The 19,348-nt window shown below is 39.2% G+C and overlaps 1 protein-coding gene across 5 annotated transcripts in view; it reads right to left on the minus strand.

Moving 5' to 3' along the window:
- The window catches only part of PAK1 (p21 (RAC1) activated kinase 1), a 146,945-nt gene that overhangs the window by 21,903 nt on the left and 105,694 nt on the right, over window positions 1-19,348 (minus strand). For all 5 annotated transcript variants that reach the window (XM_058663638.1, XM_058663636.1, XM_004589861.3 and 2 more), the window contains 4 exons: window positions 18,388-18,425; window positions 6,778-6,894; window positions 3,551-3,725; window positions 2,485-2,548 (listed from right to left, as the gene is read on the minus strand). In XM_058663638.1, coding sequence (XP_058519621.1) covers window positions 2,485-2,548; window positions 3,551-3,725; window positions 6,778-6,894; window positions 18,388-18,425 — 394 coding nt within the window. The remainder of the gene's footprint in view (window positions 1-2,484; window positions 2,549-3,550; window positions 3,726-6,777; window positions 6,895-18,387; window positions 18,426-19,348) is intronic.

The following is a 19,348-nucleotide window of genomic DNA, read 5'->3' on the forward strand; positions in this document are numbered from 1 at the left end:
ACTAAACCTTTCAAATAATAAATAAATCTTTATTTTTAAAAAGTAAAAATTAAAATGTTACCAGCTTGCAACGTTCATGGAGCATTTTTATTTTTTAAAGTACAGAATGTTGGTACTTAATAAATATTTCACTTCTCTTCCATTACTAAGAAACTTGTCAACTAAGCAAAGAAAGAACACTTTGCAGATGTTATCAACTTCAAGATATTATACATTTGCAGTATTTTTTCTAAGTTTTTGAGGTAAAGGTTCCTCAATCTGTAACTCTACTTTCTTAAATTTACAAATGAAGAAAATCAAGAGCAGAAAGAGGACTTATCATGTCCACACTTGCTCAAGGAATTTTCTACTACATTCTTTTTTTCTCCCTTTAAGATGTATTTATTTATTTGTTTTTATTTGAAAGGCAGAGTTATACAGAGAGAAGGAAACAGAGAGAGAGAGAGAAATCCCACCCACCAGTTCACTCCCTAAATGGCCACAACAGCCGGAGCTGGGCTGGTCTGAAGGCAGAAATCAGGAGTCAAGAGTTTCTTCTGGGTCTCCAGGGCACACAGGGGCCCAAGGACTTGGGCCATCTTTTGCTGCTTTCCCAGAACATTAGCCGGGAGCTGGGTAGCAAGCATCTAGGACTTGAAATGGTGCCCATATGGGATGCCAGTACCACTGGTGGAAATTTAGTGCTATACCAAAGCACTGACCCTGAAGGAAATGCTATTAACTTTATTCTGTAGCAAACAAGAGAATTTCCTATCATGGTATTAACTACCTTAAGCTACCTTATACATTCCAGACTCAAAAAGCATACTTTAGTAAGAAAAACACTGGAACCAGAAAAAATTAGATTCATCCAAACTTGCTTTGAAAATTAAATAAAAGGTGCCAATAACAGATGTAATCTGGAGAGTTCTGTACAAATATGGCATCCCTCTATTATGAAAGTTTTTCTTATTTTCAGAAGTTCTTGGGTGCGTAAGAAGGAAAACTGGGGACCATATCATGGCAGAGCAGGTAAAACCATTGCCTGTGACACTGGCATCTTGCCAGTCATACGCTAACTGCTCTACTTTTAATCCAACTTCCTGTCAATGACCTGGGAAAAGCAGCACACAAGATGGCCCAAATGTTTGGGGCCCTGCAACCCACTAGGGAGACCTACAAGAGGCTCCTGGTTGTTGGCTGCTGCCTGGTCCAGACTTAGCCATTGAGGGCTTCTAGGAAGTAAGTCAGTGAATAGATTCTATCTTTTCATCTTTCATTTGATTTTAGCCAAAAGACCAATAAGTAATTCTCTTTTCCCTCTCTTTCTTGTTCTCACTCTCTGCAATTCTGACTTTCAAATAAAGAAATCTTTAAAAAAGAGAACTTGAAACAAAATGGCAATGATTTCATTAGCTATAATCTTTTCACTCTGCTGACAGTCTATTTAAAAGCAACACTTCATTTTCTAGTTTCTTCTTAATCTTACATGTTTGGGTAGGTTTAGGTCTGTAAAAATCCTGTTTCCATTTTTATGCAGAAATACCTGCTGCCTAAAGTAATCTGCACGATACTTAAGTGTATGGCTTACAGCTTCTCGGACCCTGCGTTCACCAACATTCACCCCTGACCGTCGCCCCCTCAGGTCTTTCTCCATGAGAATTAATCATGACTGACTCCAACTTTCACTATCATATACAGAGACGTCACACAGCTTGCAGAAAAATTAAACTAGAAGATCCTGTGAACCTTCATGCAAAAAAATGTTAAAACCATGCATAATTTTTCCTAGTACACATTTCTATGAATATTTTGAAGCCCCTTTTATGTGAGCACTGTTGCTTTTGAACATCACATAAAAAGAATTATACGAGGTATTATATCTTTTATGTCTGGCTTATTTTGCTAAAAACAATAGCCAAAGATATTTAAGACTCATCACAGTATATTACAATTCTCTGTCTTATTTCTTTCTGTCAATTTGAGGCCTTAAAGGGAGACTGTGAGTCTCAATGGCTTACACACAGTAGCAACCAGTTAACTTCTGCACAGTTTTATGCTCTCAGGGAAGCACATATGAAGCAGAGATGGACCAAGAAAGCAGGACTCAGGAGTTCTGGCACCGACCTAGAAAAATGTGCCATTACCCCAGCAGAATCATTTCTACATTAGGTCTTTCATTTTGCATAAGTGTAGGTAAAGGCAAGCAAGGTTTCTCTGGAAAAACAGATCTATAATTTGACAAGCTGGTTTTACGCTAAGAAAATAAGTGGATTCTTGTACTATCGCTGCGACGTAGTCAGCTAATGGCACATCTGTCATACCAAGCACAATTCTGCCAAACCTGAAGCCAGCCTAACATAACAACTCCATACTGGTAAAAAAAAAAAAAAAAAAAAAAAAGAGGTAGAAAGAGAAGACTTACGAGAAGCAAAACAAAAACAAAGCCTTAAACGTTAGTGCACACAATTGGTTTCTCCAGAGAAAGAAAATGCCCCTACTAACCCTTGTCCAATCTTCTCAAATCGAGTATATTTCTTCTTAGGATCGCCCACACTCACTATGCTTCCTTTGAAAGAAACAAAAAACAAGAGTCATTTTACCCAGATCAATATACAAATCAAGCCCTCTGTTCCCCACCCCTGAAACTGGCAAAGATTAAAGAATGATCTTTAATACACCCAAAAATATGCTACCTAAATCTGCGTTTTCCTCAATAAGTTGCAATCCTAAATTGCATGTCTTTGACTGCTTTTATCTACAGTAGTCTGTTACATTCTAATAGTATAAAAGCCATCATTTCCTTTTCAATTCATTCATTGAGTGAATATTTACTCTCAATATACTTGTTTATTATGTACTAAGCCATCTGCTGAGTGCTACGAATAAAGACACATATTAAGACACAGTTCAGACAACCCTGCTCTCAAAGAGCTCAATTTCATGGGGAGATAGACAAGCAAGCACAAAGTTCCATGGAAATATAATAAGTGCAGTGATAAATGCCAAACCGGTAGAAAAAGAAGTGAAAAACAACAACAACAAAAACAGCCTTTGCAGCCTTCTGTTTGGCTTCAAAAACGTGGTATGGCAGTTTGGGCTGATTTTTACAGGATACATAGAAATTAGCCAGCAAGAAAAAGTAAAAGACACATTTACAGCAGGGAATACTTTATGTGTAAAGACACGGATATGTTAAGAGTTCACTGGTTTCATCTCATGAATTCTAGAGATGGGCAACTGAAGTCCACAGGGAAAAAAAGATACTTATCCAAAGTCACATAACAAATCAGTATGAGAACTAAGACGAGGAGTTTGGTTTTTAATCTTTCAGTCCAAAGTACTTCCCACTAATACCAATTACTAGGATATGGTACTTCTCACATGCATTTTCTCATTTGATTTACAAATTTCAGGAATGCTGTTGCAGGTGTGCAGCTAATGTGCTGAGGAAGGTCAGCCAGTCCAGGCCCAAGACTAGAACTGGGATATTTAGAGCCAGGGGAATATCATTTCTGTGTTTGACCAAGCCACAGCCCAGCGAAGGTTCCAAAAGTTACAAAGTGCTTACGTAATTTCTCCAAGATCTCCTCATCAGACATTTTAGGCTTCTTCTTCTGCTTTTCAGTATTTCGAGTCAGAGCATCGGGTGGAGTGGTGTTATTCTCAACAGGTGAAATAGGAGATGTAGCCACATCGCGAGTTGGGGTAGTAGGAAGTGGTTCGATCACAGAACGCGTGTATACCTGTATTGTTGTTACAATTTTGGTGAAGCCAGACTTTATTAACACAGATGTAGGGTCAGAATATCCACATTACAAATCCCTATAAACCCATCCTTTATTTTACATTAAGACCCACTTTATTTCTCCTCTTCTCCCAGGCTCATACTCCAAATAAAATGGGCTTCCTTGCTCTCATGGTATATAACAGGAGCTAGTGAGAGTTTCAGTATAAAAGATAATCAATAAGGCCTACCCAAGTCTCAAAAGATAATTTAAAGGAGAACCTATCATTAGATGAGAATTCCTTAGATTTGTAACATTCTAGGCTCCCCTAAACTGAACGGAAATGATATCCTCTATTCCCTTAGGACTTTGTACTGCCAACATATCACATAACATATTGAGTTACTCCTTTAAATATTGAGCCCTTGCAGAAAAGGAACTATTCCTGTTGTTCTTCAAGAGACAGTAGGGTGGGATAGAGTAACGATAATTAATTTTTAACCTGAGAGGAAGAGACACATAGAGAGGGAGACACAGAAAGGCAGAGTTCTCATTTACTCATTTACTCCCATAGTACTGGCAATGGCTCAGGATGAGACATGCTGATGCTGAGAGCTGTAAATGCAATTCAGAACAGTGAGATGGGTAGCAGGAGCTCAATTATCACAACCCAGTTATCACTACTGCCCTTCAGATTCTACCTTAACAGCAAACTGGAATTGGGAGAAGACCTGAGACTCAAACCTGGAGGGTCTAGGTCAAATAACCAACCCAAGTGATTAAGAACTCAGACTCTGGAACCTGATTGCCCTGGCTTAAATACTAACTCTTAATCTTAACATCTTCATGACTTCTGCCAGATTGCTTAATTTTTCTATGCTTTAGCTTCTCCATATAAAAAATTATGACAACAATGTCTACTTATCTTATGGGGTTGCAGGAATAATTGGTTAATGTGTGTGAGGGGCAGGCACGTGTCTCAATTGAGATAACCCTATGTAGTAATATGGAGTATGTGAGTTCATACCCACTTCTGGTTCTGACTTCAGCTTTCTGCCAATGCAAACCCTGGGAAACAACAACGACGGAACAGATAACTGGATTCCTGCCCCCCACATGGAGACCTGGATTGAATTTCTGACTCCCTGCTTGAATAGTGACCCAGTACTACAAATGTGGGCTTTTAGAAATGAAAAATGAAACAGTAGATAGAAATTCTAAACTATTTTCCTCCATTCCTTCTTTCTTCCTATCTATCTATCTATCTATCTATCTTTCTATCTATAGTGGTCTCTCAAAATGTGCTCTAAGGGATGGTCTAAGAAATGAATAAATATAGTACCGAGGTTCAGAAGTAACTTATGTTTCTTCCTCATCACCACCAAGAGATAATTCAAATTATTTATCAGATTTTATCATAAAAGTATCAGAATTATCTTTTGAATGCTTTACAATTTCTTCGAGAACAGGCAATATGATGTTATTCATCACTGAACTCTTAGAAAGAAGCACTGAATTAATGAACAAATGCGGGATCCTTTAGCTGGAATTTTAAGGATAGATTAGTTTTTAATAGGTAGAAATAGGAGAGAACTTTCCATGTGACAAGAATAAGTCAAAACTCTGAGATTGAAGACCAGTTTCTTTCTCGACTAGCATAATGTATTTCTTATTTTTCTACTCTTTACCTACAGAAAAACTATCCTAGGAATCTGAACCTATGCCTTCATATCCCTTCCTCTGCTTCTCTTGAAATGACTTTTTATGGACAGAAATCCTGCTTTTTCCTTCTTGGCTAGTCTCCCACTCTGGCTTCCAGTACAAGTCTGCACACATAAAAATGCCAATGTGCAATGCTGGAAAGCAACATGGACATGAAGTCAATGACCTGTTTTCATATCCTTTCTCTTTTGTTTACTACAAGACTGAATAGATCGATTTATCTCTCCAAATCTCAGCTGATTGTTCCATAAACTAGTAATTAACAATAACTTTTAAGACAGGAATACTATGAAGTTCAAATGTATCAATTCTTTCAATATTTACTACCCTCTAATACCTCCTAAGAGCTATGTTAAATATACATATATTTGGATTTGCTCTATTTTTGTGGAGTTCATGGTTTAGTAGAGAGAAATACTTGAAGTACACAGGTTTAAAAAGTATAACCATACAGATGCAAAACAGTCTGACAAATTCTGCCTTTGTAAATTTTAATCTACAAAATTAAACGAAGAAGATATTTTCACCCTAAGAGAACATATAATTCCCCTGAATTTCTTTTACAGCATCATCCATAATCATTCTGTCTGAACATTTCCCTGAAAGCTCAATTCAAGAGCACTAAAAAAGAACGTTTTCTGTTTTGGTTTATTGCTGAGTTTAAATCCTAGATGAATTTTATCATTTTAAAGCTTTCATCACAAATAAAAAGCCAAAACTATGAAACACTGATAAGAACATGATCTGCTAGTGCTCAATAATGCTAAATCAAGCAAGTCATGGGGAGACTTGATTGTACAAAGTAAGGATAGAGGGACGGTGGCTATTCGTAGACATAAGAACCCCAAAGGAAGTTAAATAGAAATCACTGCCTCAGGCTGCACTCCATAATATCCAGAATATTAATAGCACTGATGTATTTATAAATTCTCCTGGGTCTCTTAGTATCACCAGTGATGCTCTAAGAGATTGAATGCTGCACACTTAACAGAGAAGAAAAGATCTGTAGCATGCCAGTTCATGGCTTCCCAGGAGAGTAGAATCATTTCTGTTGGCTCTGAATTAAGCAACATCAATTCTATCTGCAAATAGGCTGGGTTAGACAGTGCTGGAACAGTATAAACTTCAATTACCTTGACATTTTGGGACTATCTTCAAACCAATGATAAATATATCCATTCTTGTTTTTAATCACATAAAAAGCACCTTCAGCAAAGGTGATTCAGCAATTTCACCAGGTCCCCTACATCAGAATCTTAAACTTCTAGATCTCAGTACCGATTGCTTCCTCCCATTTCTCACACAGACAAATCACAAAGCTGTCTAGGTCCTTTTCCCAACGACTCACAGATTTTGTGTGCTCTGGACGGGGAGCAATCACTGGAGGTGGAGTAGCATCATCATCATCATCTTCATCTTCTGAAACTGGTGGTACTGCAGGAGTCTCAGACACAGTCTTCACATTCTATACACAGAGAAGAAAAGCCAGATTCATTCAGGATAGCTGACATGCAACCTAAGCTGTCAGGATAGCCAATTTCCCAGAAGAACCTCCCCACCTGCTGACATCTCTTTTGAAACCTGCATTCGCCTCCAAGGTTTCTGCAGTTGTACAGCCAGTCTTAGGAATCCAGTCAGCTGTTCTGTCTTCTGTTAGGCTTCATCATTCATTTGGCCATTTGGGGCTTCCTTCTTCCACCCAAAAGCCAAACTTGTGGAATGGGAAATCAGTTTATAGTTCTTTACCTGACTCTCATTAACCAAATCCCTAAGGACAAATTCATTTTTAACTTCCATGCTGAACAGATAATACATTACAAAAGGTAGGGAAGAGATCAAATGTTTGGAGTTTTTCAAAATTAATCATTACAATTCCTTACTCCTTCTTGATATAGTAAGCAGAAGTCTAAATTGGCTTGGGCCCTCTCCTTTTTGTCTCTTTTTAAAAACTACTAGATCCATTATGTAACCAGTGCAAATTGCCTTCATTTCAAGATACAGAACTCCAGGACCGTCAGCCCAAAGAGGATGGATTTTCCCTGCTGGATACTATCTTGCAGTAAGCTTCAACCCTGTTAAGGAATCAATCCTACCAATATCACTAATCAGATCTGCTCATAATATGGAACAACCTGATTTTCCCATAAAAACTATAGAGAGTTTGCCCAACAACAGTGGAATTTAGGGCAGATACAGACAAAAATAACATTCTATAGCTATTTTTACACAGACTCAAGAGATAAGGTGGCTTCAAAACATAAGACTTCTGACAGAGATCAAGTAATTCTATAAACTGATCATCATGAGAGGCAGTAGGGCTCTTTATACTGCTATAATTCAACAGTTTACAGAGCACCTATTTTGTGCTCAGCAGACACTGTGATTTATACTGCTGACAGGTAAAAAGATGAAAAAGAGTGTTCATGTCCAGCAGTAACTCACACTCCCGCACAGGAGAAAGGTTGAGCTTCCTTCCTACCAAGTGACTTCTGAAGAAAAAAGTTAAGAGTAAGATGATGGGATAAAAATGGAACAAAGGAAACAATGGATACCCTAGAACTACCCTGTATGGGAGAGCAGTTTTTACCACATCTAACATTTGAGGATACAGAAAATGTGCAATCTCATAGATTATAACAGTATCTCCAGTAAGTAAGTAACTAGCTGTAGTGACCACAGGTAATGAATCAATCTTCTACATCTGGAATTCCATCACTTTAGGAACATTAAAGGGAGAGGTATAGTGTAATGACTTCACTGACTTTTCAATTCTAAAATTCATTAGAGGTTCCCTGTCAAAACATGTATCTTAGTATCTTTCTACTCTGTTTTCTCTCTCCCTGTAACTTCACTCAACAGAAAGCAACTAGGAACCTAAAATTTAAATTACATTGCCTCAGCAACCTCTTCATGATTTGGTGGTCCTGGGGCTTCCCAATGTACACTATAAACTCCAGGTATGTTTGCTTTTCAAAACTGTACAGTAGAGCATTTCATCACCTTCCTCAGTAACATTCTATTTTTCATACATGAGAGCTTTTGGCGGTGTTATTAACAACTGAAAAAGTTGAGAGACTTAAGACTTCTGCCCAGATTTTTACTTCTTAGTCTTGTAAACACAAGAAATGTGCTAAGCCTCACATTTTCCATCTATAACCTGGAGATAACAACAGCATCTCTGCCCATCTGGGAGGGCTACTAGGAGGATAAAGTGATATAAACACACTTCGAAAATAAGTAAAAGGAATCGATTATTATATCTAGTAAGTATATACTTGTTTTAATTTAAAAAACTCAGACACTCCAACCTATCATCTATCCATCCATTCATTCATCCATCTGCCCACCCACACCCACAGCATGTCAGGCTATATTAAAGAATAAAATAGATGAAGTCACCTCCTTGGCTAACTTTATTACTAAATATTTTAATACTCTAGTTAATATTATAATAAATTGAATTGCTTTATTAATTATCTTCTTGGATTTTTCATTATTAGTATACAAAACATGTTCAAAAAGTTGATGGAAAATATGCAATGAGAAAATATGCATGGGAATGATGATTTGGCCTCATGGTTAAGATGCTAGTTGGATGTGCATGTCTCTAATTATAATTTCTTTTTTATCTATTTATTCATTTTTATTGGAAAGGCAGATGTACAGAGTCCTCCTCCAGCAGCCACAACGGCTAGAACTGAGCCAATCCGAAGCCAGGGGCCTCTTCCAGATCTCCCTTGTGGGTGCAGGATCCCAAAGCTTTGGACCGTCCTTGGCTGCTTTCCCAGGCCACAAGCAGAGATATGGATGGGAAGTGGAGCTGCTAGGATTAGAATCAGCACCCACATGGGATTCCAGCATGTTCAAGGCAAGGACTTCAACCTCTATGCTGTTGAGCCGGGTTCTCTAATTAGAATTTCTAAGTTCAGTGAACAAGCTCTAGCTCCTGATGGCAGCTTCCTGCCAATACAGACTCCGAGAAGCTGCACTTAATGACTCCAGTGGTTGGAACCCTGCCACCCATGAGATCTAGATAGAATTCCCTGTTCACTTGTCTGGCTTGGTCCAGTTCTAGTTGTTATCAGCATTCAAGAATGAACCAAACATAATTACTTTTGATTAAAAATTCAACTTCAGATAAAATGGAAGCGATCTTTGACATTCTGGCTTGGGGATGCCCCCATCTACTCCCAGGTCCTCTGTATGGGATTCCACCAGCCCAGAGTAAGATATAACTTGCTGTGACTGTGTGGTCCTAGGGTGATCAGTTTCATTTGGAGCTGTGGGTAGTACCCAGGCTCAGTGGCACTGTCAGAAGAAACAACTTTCAAAAGTGATGGGGTAGGGAGGGTCAATTGCATGGCTCTAAAGTTGCAGTCACAAGTAAGATAAAAACATTTCTGGATCAGGTGCTTATAGACACAGTAGACACTGTAAACCCAGATGTCTGTGCAGAGGAGGACCAGCAGAAATGAAAAGCCAAGACAGACCTCCAAAAGGCCTACACAATGCATGTACACTCCCAGCTACACACAGAACAATCAGCAGAAACAAGAAGCCCTATTGATCTGAAGGTTTTGAGCACAACTTCTGTTTAGTCCTTGGCTGACCCTTTGGCTATGAAAATGCAGAGGAAACCCCTGAAAAGCTTGGCTAAAACATAAAGACTACTACAAAACATAGGGATGGGCATTGTGTACTCACATCCCATATCACATTTTGAAGGTGAAATAAAGACGCTCCAGATAACACAGGAAGAACACACTGCTACGTTTGAATAAATGCTAACACAATACATCAATCTGAATGGAAATAATATCAACGGCAACACAAATCCACATGTTAAAAAAGAAAAGGAAATGAGAATATATAGAATGACATGAAAGATATTCTAGATAAATATTTTTAAATTTTTCCATTCTTTTTTTTAAAAGATATAAAATTATCTAAAGGAATAATTAACACACCATATTACTGAATAAAAAAAGAAGGGTATTTTATAATGATAAAAGATTAATTATTTCAAATTTTTATCAAATTATGCCAAAAACACACACACAGACCTAACACCAGTTTTGCATATGGCAAAAGATGATCGAATTGAAGGGAACAAGAAACAACTCCATGAAAGATTATATTTATAGGTGATACTAACCCATTCATAATAATCAACAGAACTAGAATGAAAATTAGTAAGAATACAGAAGACTACAACAACATCAATTAACTTGACCTAGCTGACAAATATGGAAAATTCCAGATTATATATTCTTTTCAATCATCCATGGATCAGTTTCCAGTATATTCTACAGGTAGGCAACAAAATATATCTTAATATATTTAAGAGGACTGAAATCACACAAAATATATTTCTTGAAGACAGTCAAACTGAATTAGAGATCAACAGGAAAAGCATTTTTCCAAAGAAAATACACAAATAGCTAATAAGTACAGAAAAAAAAAAGATGCTGACATCATTACCAACTAAAAAAGTGTACATAGAACCGCAATGAGATAAGCTTTCACACCCACTAAGATGACTATAATCAAGAGAAACAACAAGAAGCATGAGCAGCGATGTGGAGAAATTGGCACTTTAATAATTGTAGGTGGGAATGTCAAATGGTACAGACACTGCAGAAAATAGTCCAGCTAATAAATAATTTAAAAAAAAATAGTCCAGCAATTCCTCAAAAGGTAAACCATGAAGTTATCATATGACCTGGCAATTCTAGTCCTCAGGCGCATATCCAAGCGTGAAGCATGCATGTATCCACATAAAACTAGCATATGCGTTTTCAAAACCTCATTATTCATGATAGCCAAAAAGGACCACTCAGGGCACACATCAGCTAATGAATAAACATACAAAATGTGGTATATCCATATAAAAGAATCTTACTCATACATAAGAATGACTGAATACTGAAACATGGCACAACATGGATGAGTCCTGAAATCATGTTAAGTAAAAAAAGGTCCACACAAAAGCTATATGCTACATTAAGTCCGTTTATATAAACTGCCAAGAAAAGGCCAATTTATAGAGACAAAAAACAGATCAGCAGTTTCCTATCGCTAAAACTAAGAACTGGAATTACTGGGAAAAAAGCACAAGAAACTTTTGGGGGTAAAGGCTATGCAAAGTTATTAAAATTGTTGAATAATATGTGTATACTGGATGAATATCACAGGATCCACATCTCAAAACAGTGTAAAAAAGTTAGAATGGTCAATTTTTGTGAGTCATTAAACTGATGAGGTTGGGGAGAACAGAAAAGGAAGAAAGGACAGTTTAAAACAAACAAACAAAAAAGCAGCAAACCAGATGAATGAACACAATGAATTCAATGAGGCTGAATCAAAACCTGATAGACCCAGAAGACCGAAAAACCATGAATCTACCCTGCAGAATCCTCAAGATGGCTCAAGTTCAACTGGGCTGTTCCTGATTCCAGCTTCCTTCTAAGGAGCTCCCTGGGAGGCAGCAAGTGATGACCCAGTTAGCTGGGGGTCCCTAATACCAGCATAGGAGACCAAGACTGAGCTCCAGGTTCCTAGGTTCGCTCTAGCCCAGCCCTGGCTGTTGTAGGCACTTGGGGAATAAACTAGCAGATAACAAATTGCCTTTTTTTTTTAAATCTGAGCCTCTTTCAAATGAAAAAACAAATATCCTCTAAAGGCTCAGGACTGATAGTTCCTGCAAATCCCTGAAAACAGAGCTGAAGTAGAGAAGTACAAGAAAGCAATGGGGGTGCTCGTTTGAAAGTTATTTAAGAAGATTGTTTCAATCTATAAATCTCCTTCCCTACTCTATATCACTGGGTGACCGCTTTCCCCTTCCATAGCTAGAAACTAGAGGATTACTCTAGAGTGGGAAAAAGGATTTCTGGATTAGGGATGCCATACACAGCTAAATAAAAGGGTACCATATTAAACAGTACAATTAAGTGAATCACTGTATATCATATGCTCAATGTTGAGACTTTTAGCTCTCTTGCCATAGTAGTCCCCTAGAGTACTAGACCATTCTTCTCTAGGTATGATTGATGTAACAAGACAGTTCTGAAGACAAAATATGGAAAATGGATTTTTCTAAGTGGCCCATCTGAATTATCAAATAAGGAAGGAATACTTGTAACACAAAATAAATTAGAACAAATGGCAGACAGTACCACCTGAAATAAATTCAGCAGAGAGAAAAAATTCTACCATTTCTTTTCTTTTTTTTTTTTTTTTTAAGATTTTATTATTATTGGAAAGCCGGATATACAGAGAGGAGAGACAGAGAGGAAGATCTTCCATCTGATGTTTCACTCCCCAAGTGAGCTGCAACGGGCCGGTGCACACCGATCCGATGCCAGGAACCAGGAACCTCTTCCGGGTCTCCCACGCGGGTGCAGGGTCCCAAAGCTTTGGGCCGTCCTCGACTGCTTTCCCAGGCCACAAGCAGGGAGCCGGATGGGAAGTGGAGCTGCCGGGACTAGAACCGGCACCCATATGGGATCCCGGGGCGTTCAAGGCGAGGACTTAAGCCGCTAGGCCATGCCGCCGGGCCCTACCATTTATTTTCTTAGAAATAAGTTAAGCTTTTTAAACTAAAAAAGCACTTGTAAATTAAACATGAGGACAGAAGTGAAAAATTAAATTGATGGATTAAAAGCTGAAATTGAGTCTCCTAAAACGTACAACAAAACTCAATGCAAGGAAAATAGAGAAAATAAAAGGAAAAGGAAAGGAAACCAGTCTAAGAGGCTCAAGGACCTCTCTGAAAATGTTTTTGCTTTTGTTTCTGTTTGTTTTTAAAGCTTCGCTGCATTTTCCCTCAGATCTTCAACATGACAAGACTTCCATTTGAACCACTTCTAATCAATATGGTACTAGAAGTTTTAGCAAGACCAATTAGGAGAAATAGGCATTAAAATCAGAAAAGAAGTCAAAGTACCCATGCTTGCAGATGACATGATATTGTGCATGAAAAAACCTAAGCACTCCGCTAAAAAGCTTTTAGAGCTGGTAAACCGATTCACTAAAGTTGCAAATTACAAAATAGGCAGGCACACACACACACACACACACACCCCAGCCTTTTTATAAATTAATGATGAACTCACTGAAAAAGAAATCCTGGGGCCAGCATTGTGGCATAAATGGCTAAAACACAGCTTACAGTGCTGACACTTGTGAGTGTTGGCTCAAGTTCTGGCTGTTCCATTTCTGACTCAGCTCCTTGCTGATATACCCGAGAAAGCAAGAGAGGATGACCCAAATCCTTGGGTCCCTGCACCAACATGGGAGACCTGGAAGAAACTCCTGGCTCCTGGCTTCTGACAAGCTCATCCCTAGTCATTGGAGTCATTTGAGGAGTGAACTAGTGGGTAGAAGACCTCTCTTTCTGTATCTCCTTCTCTCTAAATATAACACTGGCTTTCAAATAAATAAAATTAATCTTTAAAACAGAAACAAATAAAGCTTATTCACAGGCTATCGTAAAAATGAAATATTTAGGAAAAAAACCAAAGAACCGAAAAAAAATCTCTATACTGAAAATCATGGGATCACATACCACCCAGAATGGCCAAAGAAACGCTTAGTTAAAAAAAAAATCAAGCTGCAGGCATCTACATACACACCTGACTTCCTAGCATGCTGCACAGCCACAGTAACTAAAACAGCCTGGTACTGGTTACTACCTGACACACAGATCGATGGGACAGAGCAGAGAGCCAAGAAACTAATTCACATACACACAGCCAAATGATTTTTGACAAAAGTGGTCAGACCATACAATGGAGCACAGATAATTTCTTCAACAAATGGTGCTGGCAAAAACTGGATGCACGTAGAATTAGATGAAATCCATATTTTCTCACCGTATACTAAATTTAACTCAAAATGGATCAAAGACCTACATTTAAGACCTCAGACTATGAAGATGTTAGAAGAAAATGTAGGGCAACACCCCATGACATTGGTGTTGCAGAAGACTTTTTGGACAAGACTTGCAAAGTTTAGGTACAAAAGCAAAACTAAACCAATGGAGTTATATCAAACTCAGAATCTTCTGCACAGCAAAAAGAAACAATGGTGAAAAAACACCCAACAAAATGAAAGAAAATATGAGGTACCTGACAAAGGATTAATATCCAGGATATACTAACTCAATAACAAAAAACAACCAATTAAACTAAGCAATGGACAAAGGACCTCAACAGACAGTTATCAAAACAACAAACACAAATGGCCCATAAACTTATGAAAAACCTCTCAACATCACCAGCCATCAGGGAAATGCAGAACAAAACCAAAATGAGCTATCACCCCACCCCTGTAGAATGGATCAAATCTTAAAGGCAGTAATAAATGCTGGGGAGATGGGGAACGGGGAACTTTTATACATTGTTGGTAGTTAAGCCTCCACTTGCAATGACTGATCTCGTATGTCTGAATTTCAGCTGCTTTGCTTTCCATCTGGGAAATGCATCTGGGAAAGTGGCAGAAGACAGGCTCACTTTGGACCCCTGCTACCCATGTGACAGACCTGGATGGAGTTCCTGCCTTCTAACTTTGGCCACCGAAGCCATTAGGAAGTAAACCAGTGTACAGAAGTCAGTCAGCCAGTCACTAAAAATCTAGGAGAGGGGCAGGGGTCGTGGCACAGACGATTCAGTAGCTCCTTAGGACTCTGCAAGTACCCCATACCAAAAGGCCTGGTTGAGATCACAGTTACACTGCTTCCAACATAGCTTTACGCTAATGTAAACCATGGGGGCAGCAGGTGACGGTTCACAAACTTAGGTCCCTCCACCCCATGTAAGAGACTCAGAAAGAATTCCAGGTGTCTGCTTTACAGCCTGGTCTGGCTAGCAAGTGGGGAGTGAAACAGCAAATGGAGGCTCTCTCTTTCTTTGTTCTACTATTAAGTACATAAGTAAAGCCTTAAGAATAGAATCAGAAATGTGTTCTTTAATGAAGACTTTTTAAAAAAGATTTTTAAAATCTTTATTGGAAACTCAGATATACAGAGAGGAAGAGAGACAGAGAGGAAGATCTTCCATCTGTTGACTCACTCCCAAAGTGACCTCTACAGCCAGATTCAGAGCCAGGAGCCAGAAGCCCACAAGGTCTCCCACGCAGGTGCAGGGTCCCAGGCCACAAGCAGGGAGTTAGATGGGATGTGGGGTCACTGGGATTAGAACCGACGCCCATGTGGGATCCTGGCTAGTGCAAGGCAAGGACTTTATTGCTAGGCCACCACGCCAGGCCCTACTGAAGACTTTAAAAAAAAATTTTATTTATTTTACTTGAAAGTCTGAATTTTAGAAAGAGAGGGAGAGACATAAAGACAGGTATTTCGGGCCCCGCGCCGTAGCCTAGCGGCTTAAGTCCTCGCCTTGAACGCACCGGGATCCCATATGGGCGCCAGTTCTAATCCTGGCAGCTCCACTTCCCATCCAGCTCCCTGCTTGTGGCCTGGGAAAGCAGTCGAGGACGGCCCAAAGCTTTGGGACACTGCACCCACGTGGGAGACCTAGAAGAGGTTCCTGGTTCCAGGCATTGGATCGGCGTGCACCGGCCCGTTGCAGCTCACTTGGGGAGTGAAACATCAGATGGAAGATCTTCCTCTCTGTCTCTCCTCCTCTCTGTATATCTGACTTTGTAATAAAAATAAATATTTAAAAAAAAAAGACAGATATTTCCTCCTTTGTGATACTCCCCAAACAGCCTCAACAGCAGAGCTGAGTTCGTCCAAAGCTGGGAGCCAGGAGCTCCTTCTGGGTCCCCCACAAGGGTGCAGGGGCCCAAGGCATTGGCCATACTCTACCGGTGCCCGAAGAGGATGCCGGTACTGTGAGCTAAGGAGGATTAGCCTGATATGCCACCACGCCACCCTGGATGAAGACTTAATGTATTTTCTTTCATTGCATTGCAACTACTTCTCCTTTTCCCCCTTCTTTCTGTCTGTCATAAAAATTTATAATTAACTTAGGTTCTGCTCTGCTTCTCTCTCAGGCCCCAATTCCCCCAACAGGAGCTTTCCTTAAGGAGGCAGTTTACTTTTCTTTAGAAAAAACATGCTTTTTTTTTTTACCTTAGATACACCAGCTGCACCTTTCTCACTGTATCAGAGAGGCTGCCCCAGCTGCTTTTAATGTGTTCACTCCTGAGGGTAACCCAGGATTCCTTTCTGCTTCTGTCCTTCATGAATTCCTCACAGTAGCTAACAGGTCATGTTTTGGCTTCAGCACTTTTTTCCTTTTCTTTATTTGTTTGAAAGGCAAAATGACAGCGAGAGATCTAACTGGTTCGCTTCTCAAATGGCTACAACAACCAGGGCTGACCCAGTATGAAGCCAGGAGCCAGGAACTCCACCTGAATGTTCCACGTAGTGGAAGGGGCCCAGTCTTAGGGGTCACTATCCTGTGCTTTCACAGGCACATTAGTAAGGTACTGGAATGGAAGCACAAGAGCTGGGACTTACTTGAACAGGCACTCCAATAGGGGATGCCAGCACTGCAAGCAGCAGTTTAACCCAATGCACCACAACACTGGCCCCGGGAGCACTGTTTTAAATTTATTCCCCACTATACTTTTTCTGAAATTAAGAAACTTGGTATTATCAAGAAAGATTGTCACATGAATTGTGTCTACTACCTTGACCCAATTTGCAGAACAATCTAAGATGTTTAGTTCTCTAGCCCACCCCACTGGGGATCCTTAACAATCTGGCTTTGTTCATGCTACCACTCAGACAAGAAAGCACTGTCCTTTTCTCCAACTGGTATTTCCTGGGTGTACCTAACACTATACTATACATCTCTGTTTACATATTCATATTCATTACTAAACAATGAGATCAAGAACAAAACATTACCAGTCTTCTATTATTCAGCATGCTTAGAGACCATCATTTGGTAGATACTTCCTATGCAAAAAAAAAAATTAAGTGCTAAAATACTGTAGTATCTTAGAGTCAGACCAAGGAGCCACACATAGCATAATTTCAGAGCTAGAAGGAACCTTAATGATAACATATATTGAAGAGCAAACCTTTAGAGTTTGTGAACTCTATACAGTCTTCTTTGTAGGTACTCTCAGGCAGGGGAGGAAAAAAAAGAAAGAAAAGAAAAGCCATCCCCAAAAATCTGACCTCATTATACATCACTCACATCTCTCTTGCAGCCCCTATCTCTCCCATCTGTAGTTTATTTTTCTCTCAATGTCTAAGCCAGTATACATCATTTTTGTGTCACCTAATGCTTTGGCACAAAGAGAGTGCTAAGGAAATACTTACGGTGTGAGTGAATAAATGAATGCTGAGAACAAAATTTCATAGTAGTTTTAAACTACTCTTTTATATGAGAAGAGGGGAGAATTCACTTATTCTGAGTCTCAATTTCTTAATCTTTATTATGGAGATAATAATTTTCTTCAATTATTTCACAAATCAAGTACTTCACAAAACTAACACGGAAAACAATTACAAGCTGCTATAATATAAACCATGTCCCTCAATGTAAAACTAGTACAGGAATATAGAGCACTGAGCTACAGAGACAAATGTTCCAGCTTGGGGGAGAAGCGTGTCCTTGGCAGCCTGAGTGGCTCTAACCATAGATACTATGCCAGGACAGGTTTTTCCCAAGCAGGTGTCACACTCTCTGCCATATGGCATGAGCCCCAGGGTTCTTCCTCCTCACTAACAACATAGCTGAGGCTTTACTGCAGTCTCCTTTGTAAGTCCTCTACGACACCTTTTTCTCTGTTCACAGTGAAAAGAATCCTGGATATTAAGTCTATTTCCTGTATTGCATGGACAGAGATTCTCAGAGCCAACATGGGGGAGTGCCACGAAGAGTCAGTCCCTCCTAGCCTAGGCTGTGCCACTATAATAGTGTGTTGCTGCATGCTTACCTCCATACCTGCCAATATCAGAAGAGAGGAAATAGAAACTTACCAAAGTGTTAGAAGAATTATACTCCTCAGTTGATTTATCTGCAAAAGAAGAAAAACAAGAGACTGAATAACATTTACAGTTAGAGCAAAGGAAGTCTCTTGTTTAAGCACTTGTAGGCTCACAGAACAACAGTACCACCACGACAGGTATTGCGGGCCAGACATCACTGTTAAGCACATTATGCATATCAGTTCTTTAATCCTTAGTGTGGCTTTGAATACTGTTACTATACCCACTTTCACAGAACGGGAGCTTGCTCAGAAAAGTAAAGCGATTGGACCAAGAGACACATAAACTGATTCAGACACTTTAATCCTGCTCTAATTCTAAATGCTACGCCAGAACTATATTCACATCATCAGCTACATCAGCATAACGATTCAAAGAATAAGAAAACTGACTGCATCCTAAAAGAAAGAGGAAGAATCCAGGGCACTGTTCTGAACTATCTATGATAAATCACAGCACACTGTACCTTTAGCTGGCAGAAAGCCTCCTCCCTCATCCATGTCTATCCCCCAAGGGGGAGAAACACTAACATTTAGGAAGAGAAGTACTAATCAGATCAATTGTAATTAAAGGTGGGGTCTTGCTTTCTAAGAACAGAATCAAGTTCCCTCAAGAAAGAAATCAATTATATTTCACTGATTCAGAGAGGTGCATTTTTTACATTAACATTTCTGAAACAGAGGTGTGTTCTGCAACCAAAGGTTATTTCATCATTTAATGGCAGAAAGTATATATAACAATACATCTTATCAGCATGCTGTATCTTAAGCTATTAAATGTGAAGTTGAGACCCAAAAGAGATCTCAGCAAAGAAAATAAGTTTAAAAACCAAGTACCATTTTTGGTTCTGTTCTTTAATCCCTAAGGGTTCAAGAAGAAGTCAATTTTTCCAGCCGAATGTTGGTGCAATTATGGAGAAGAAACATTCTACCAGATCTAACACATTTTTCTT

The sequence above is a fragment of the Ochotona princeps genome, chromosome 4, assembly GCF_030435755.1.
Source record: "Ochotona princeps isolate mOchPri1 chromosome 4, mOchPri1.hap1, whole genome shotgun sequence".
Taxonomy (NCBI): Eukaryota; Metazoa; Chordata; class Mammalia; order Lagomorpha; family Ochotonidae; genus Ochotona; species Ochotona princeps.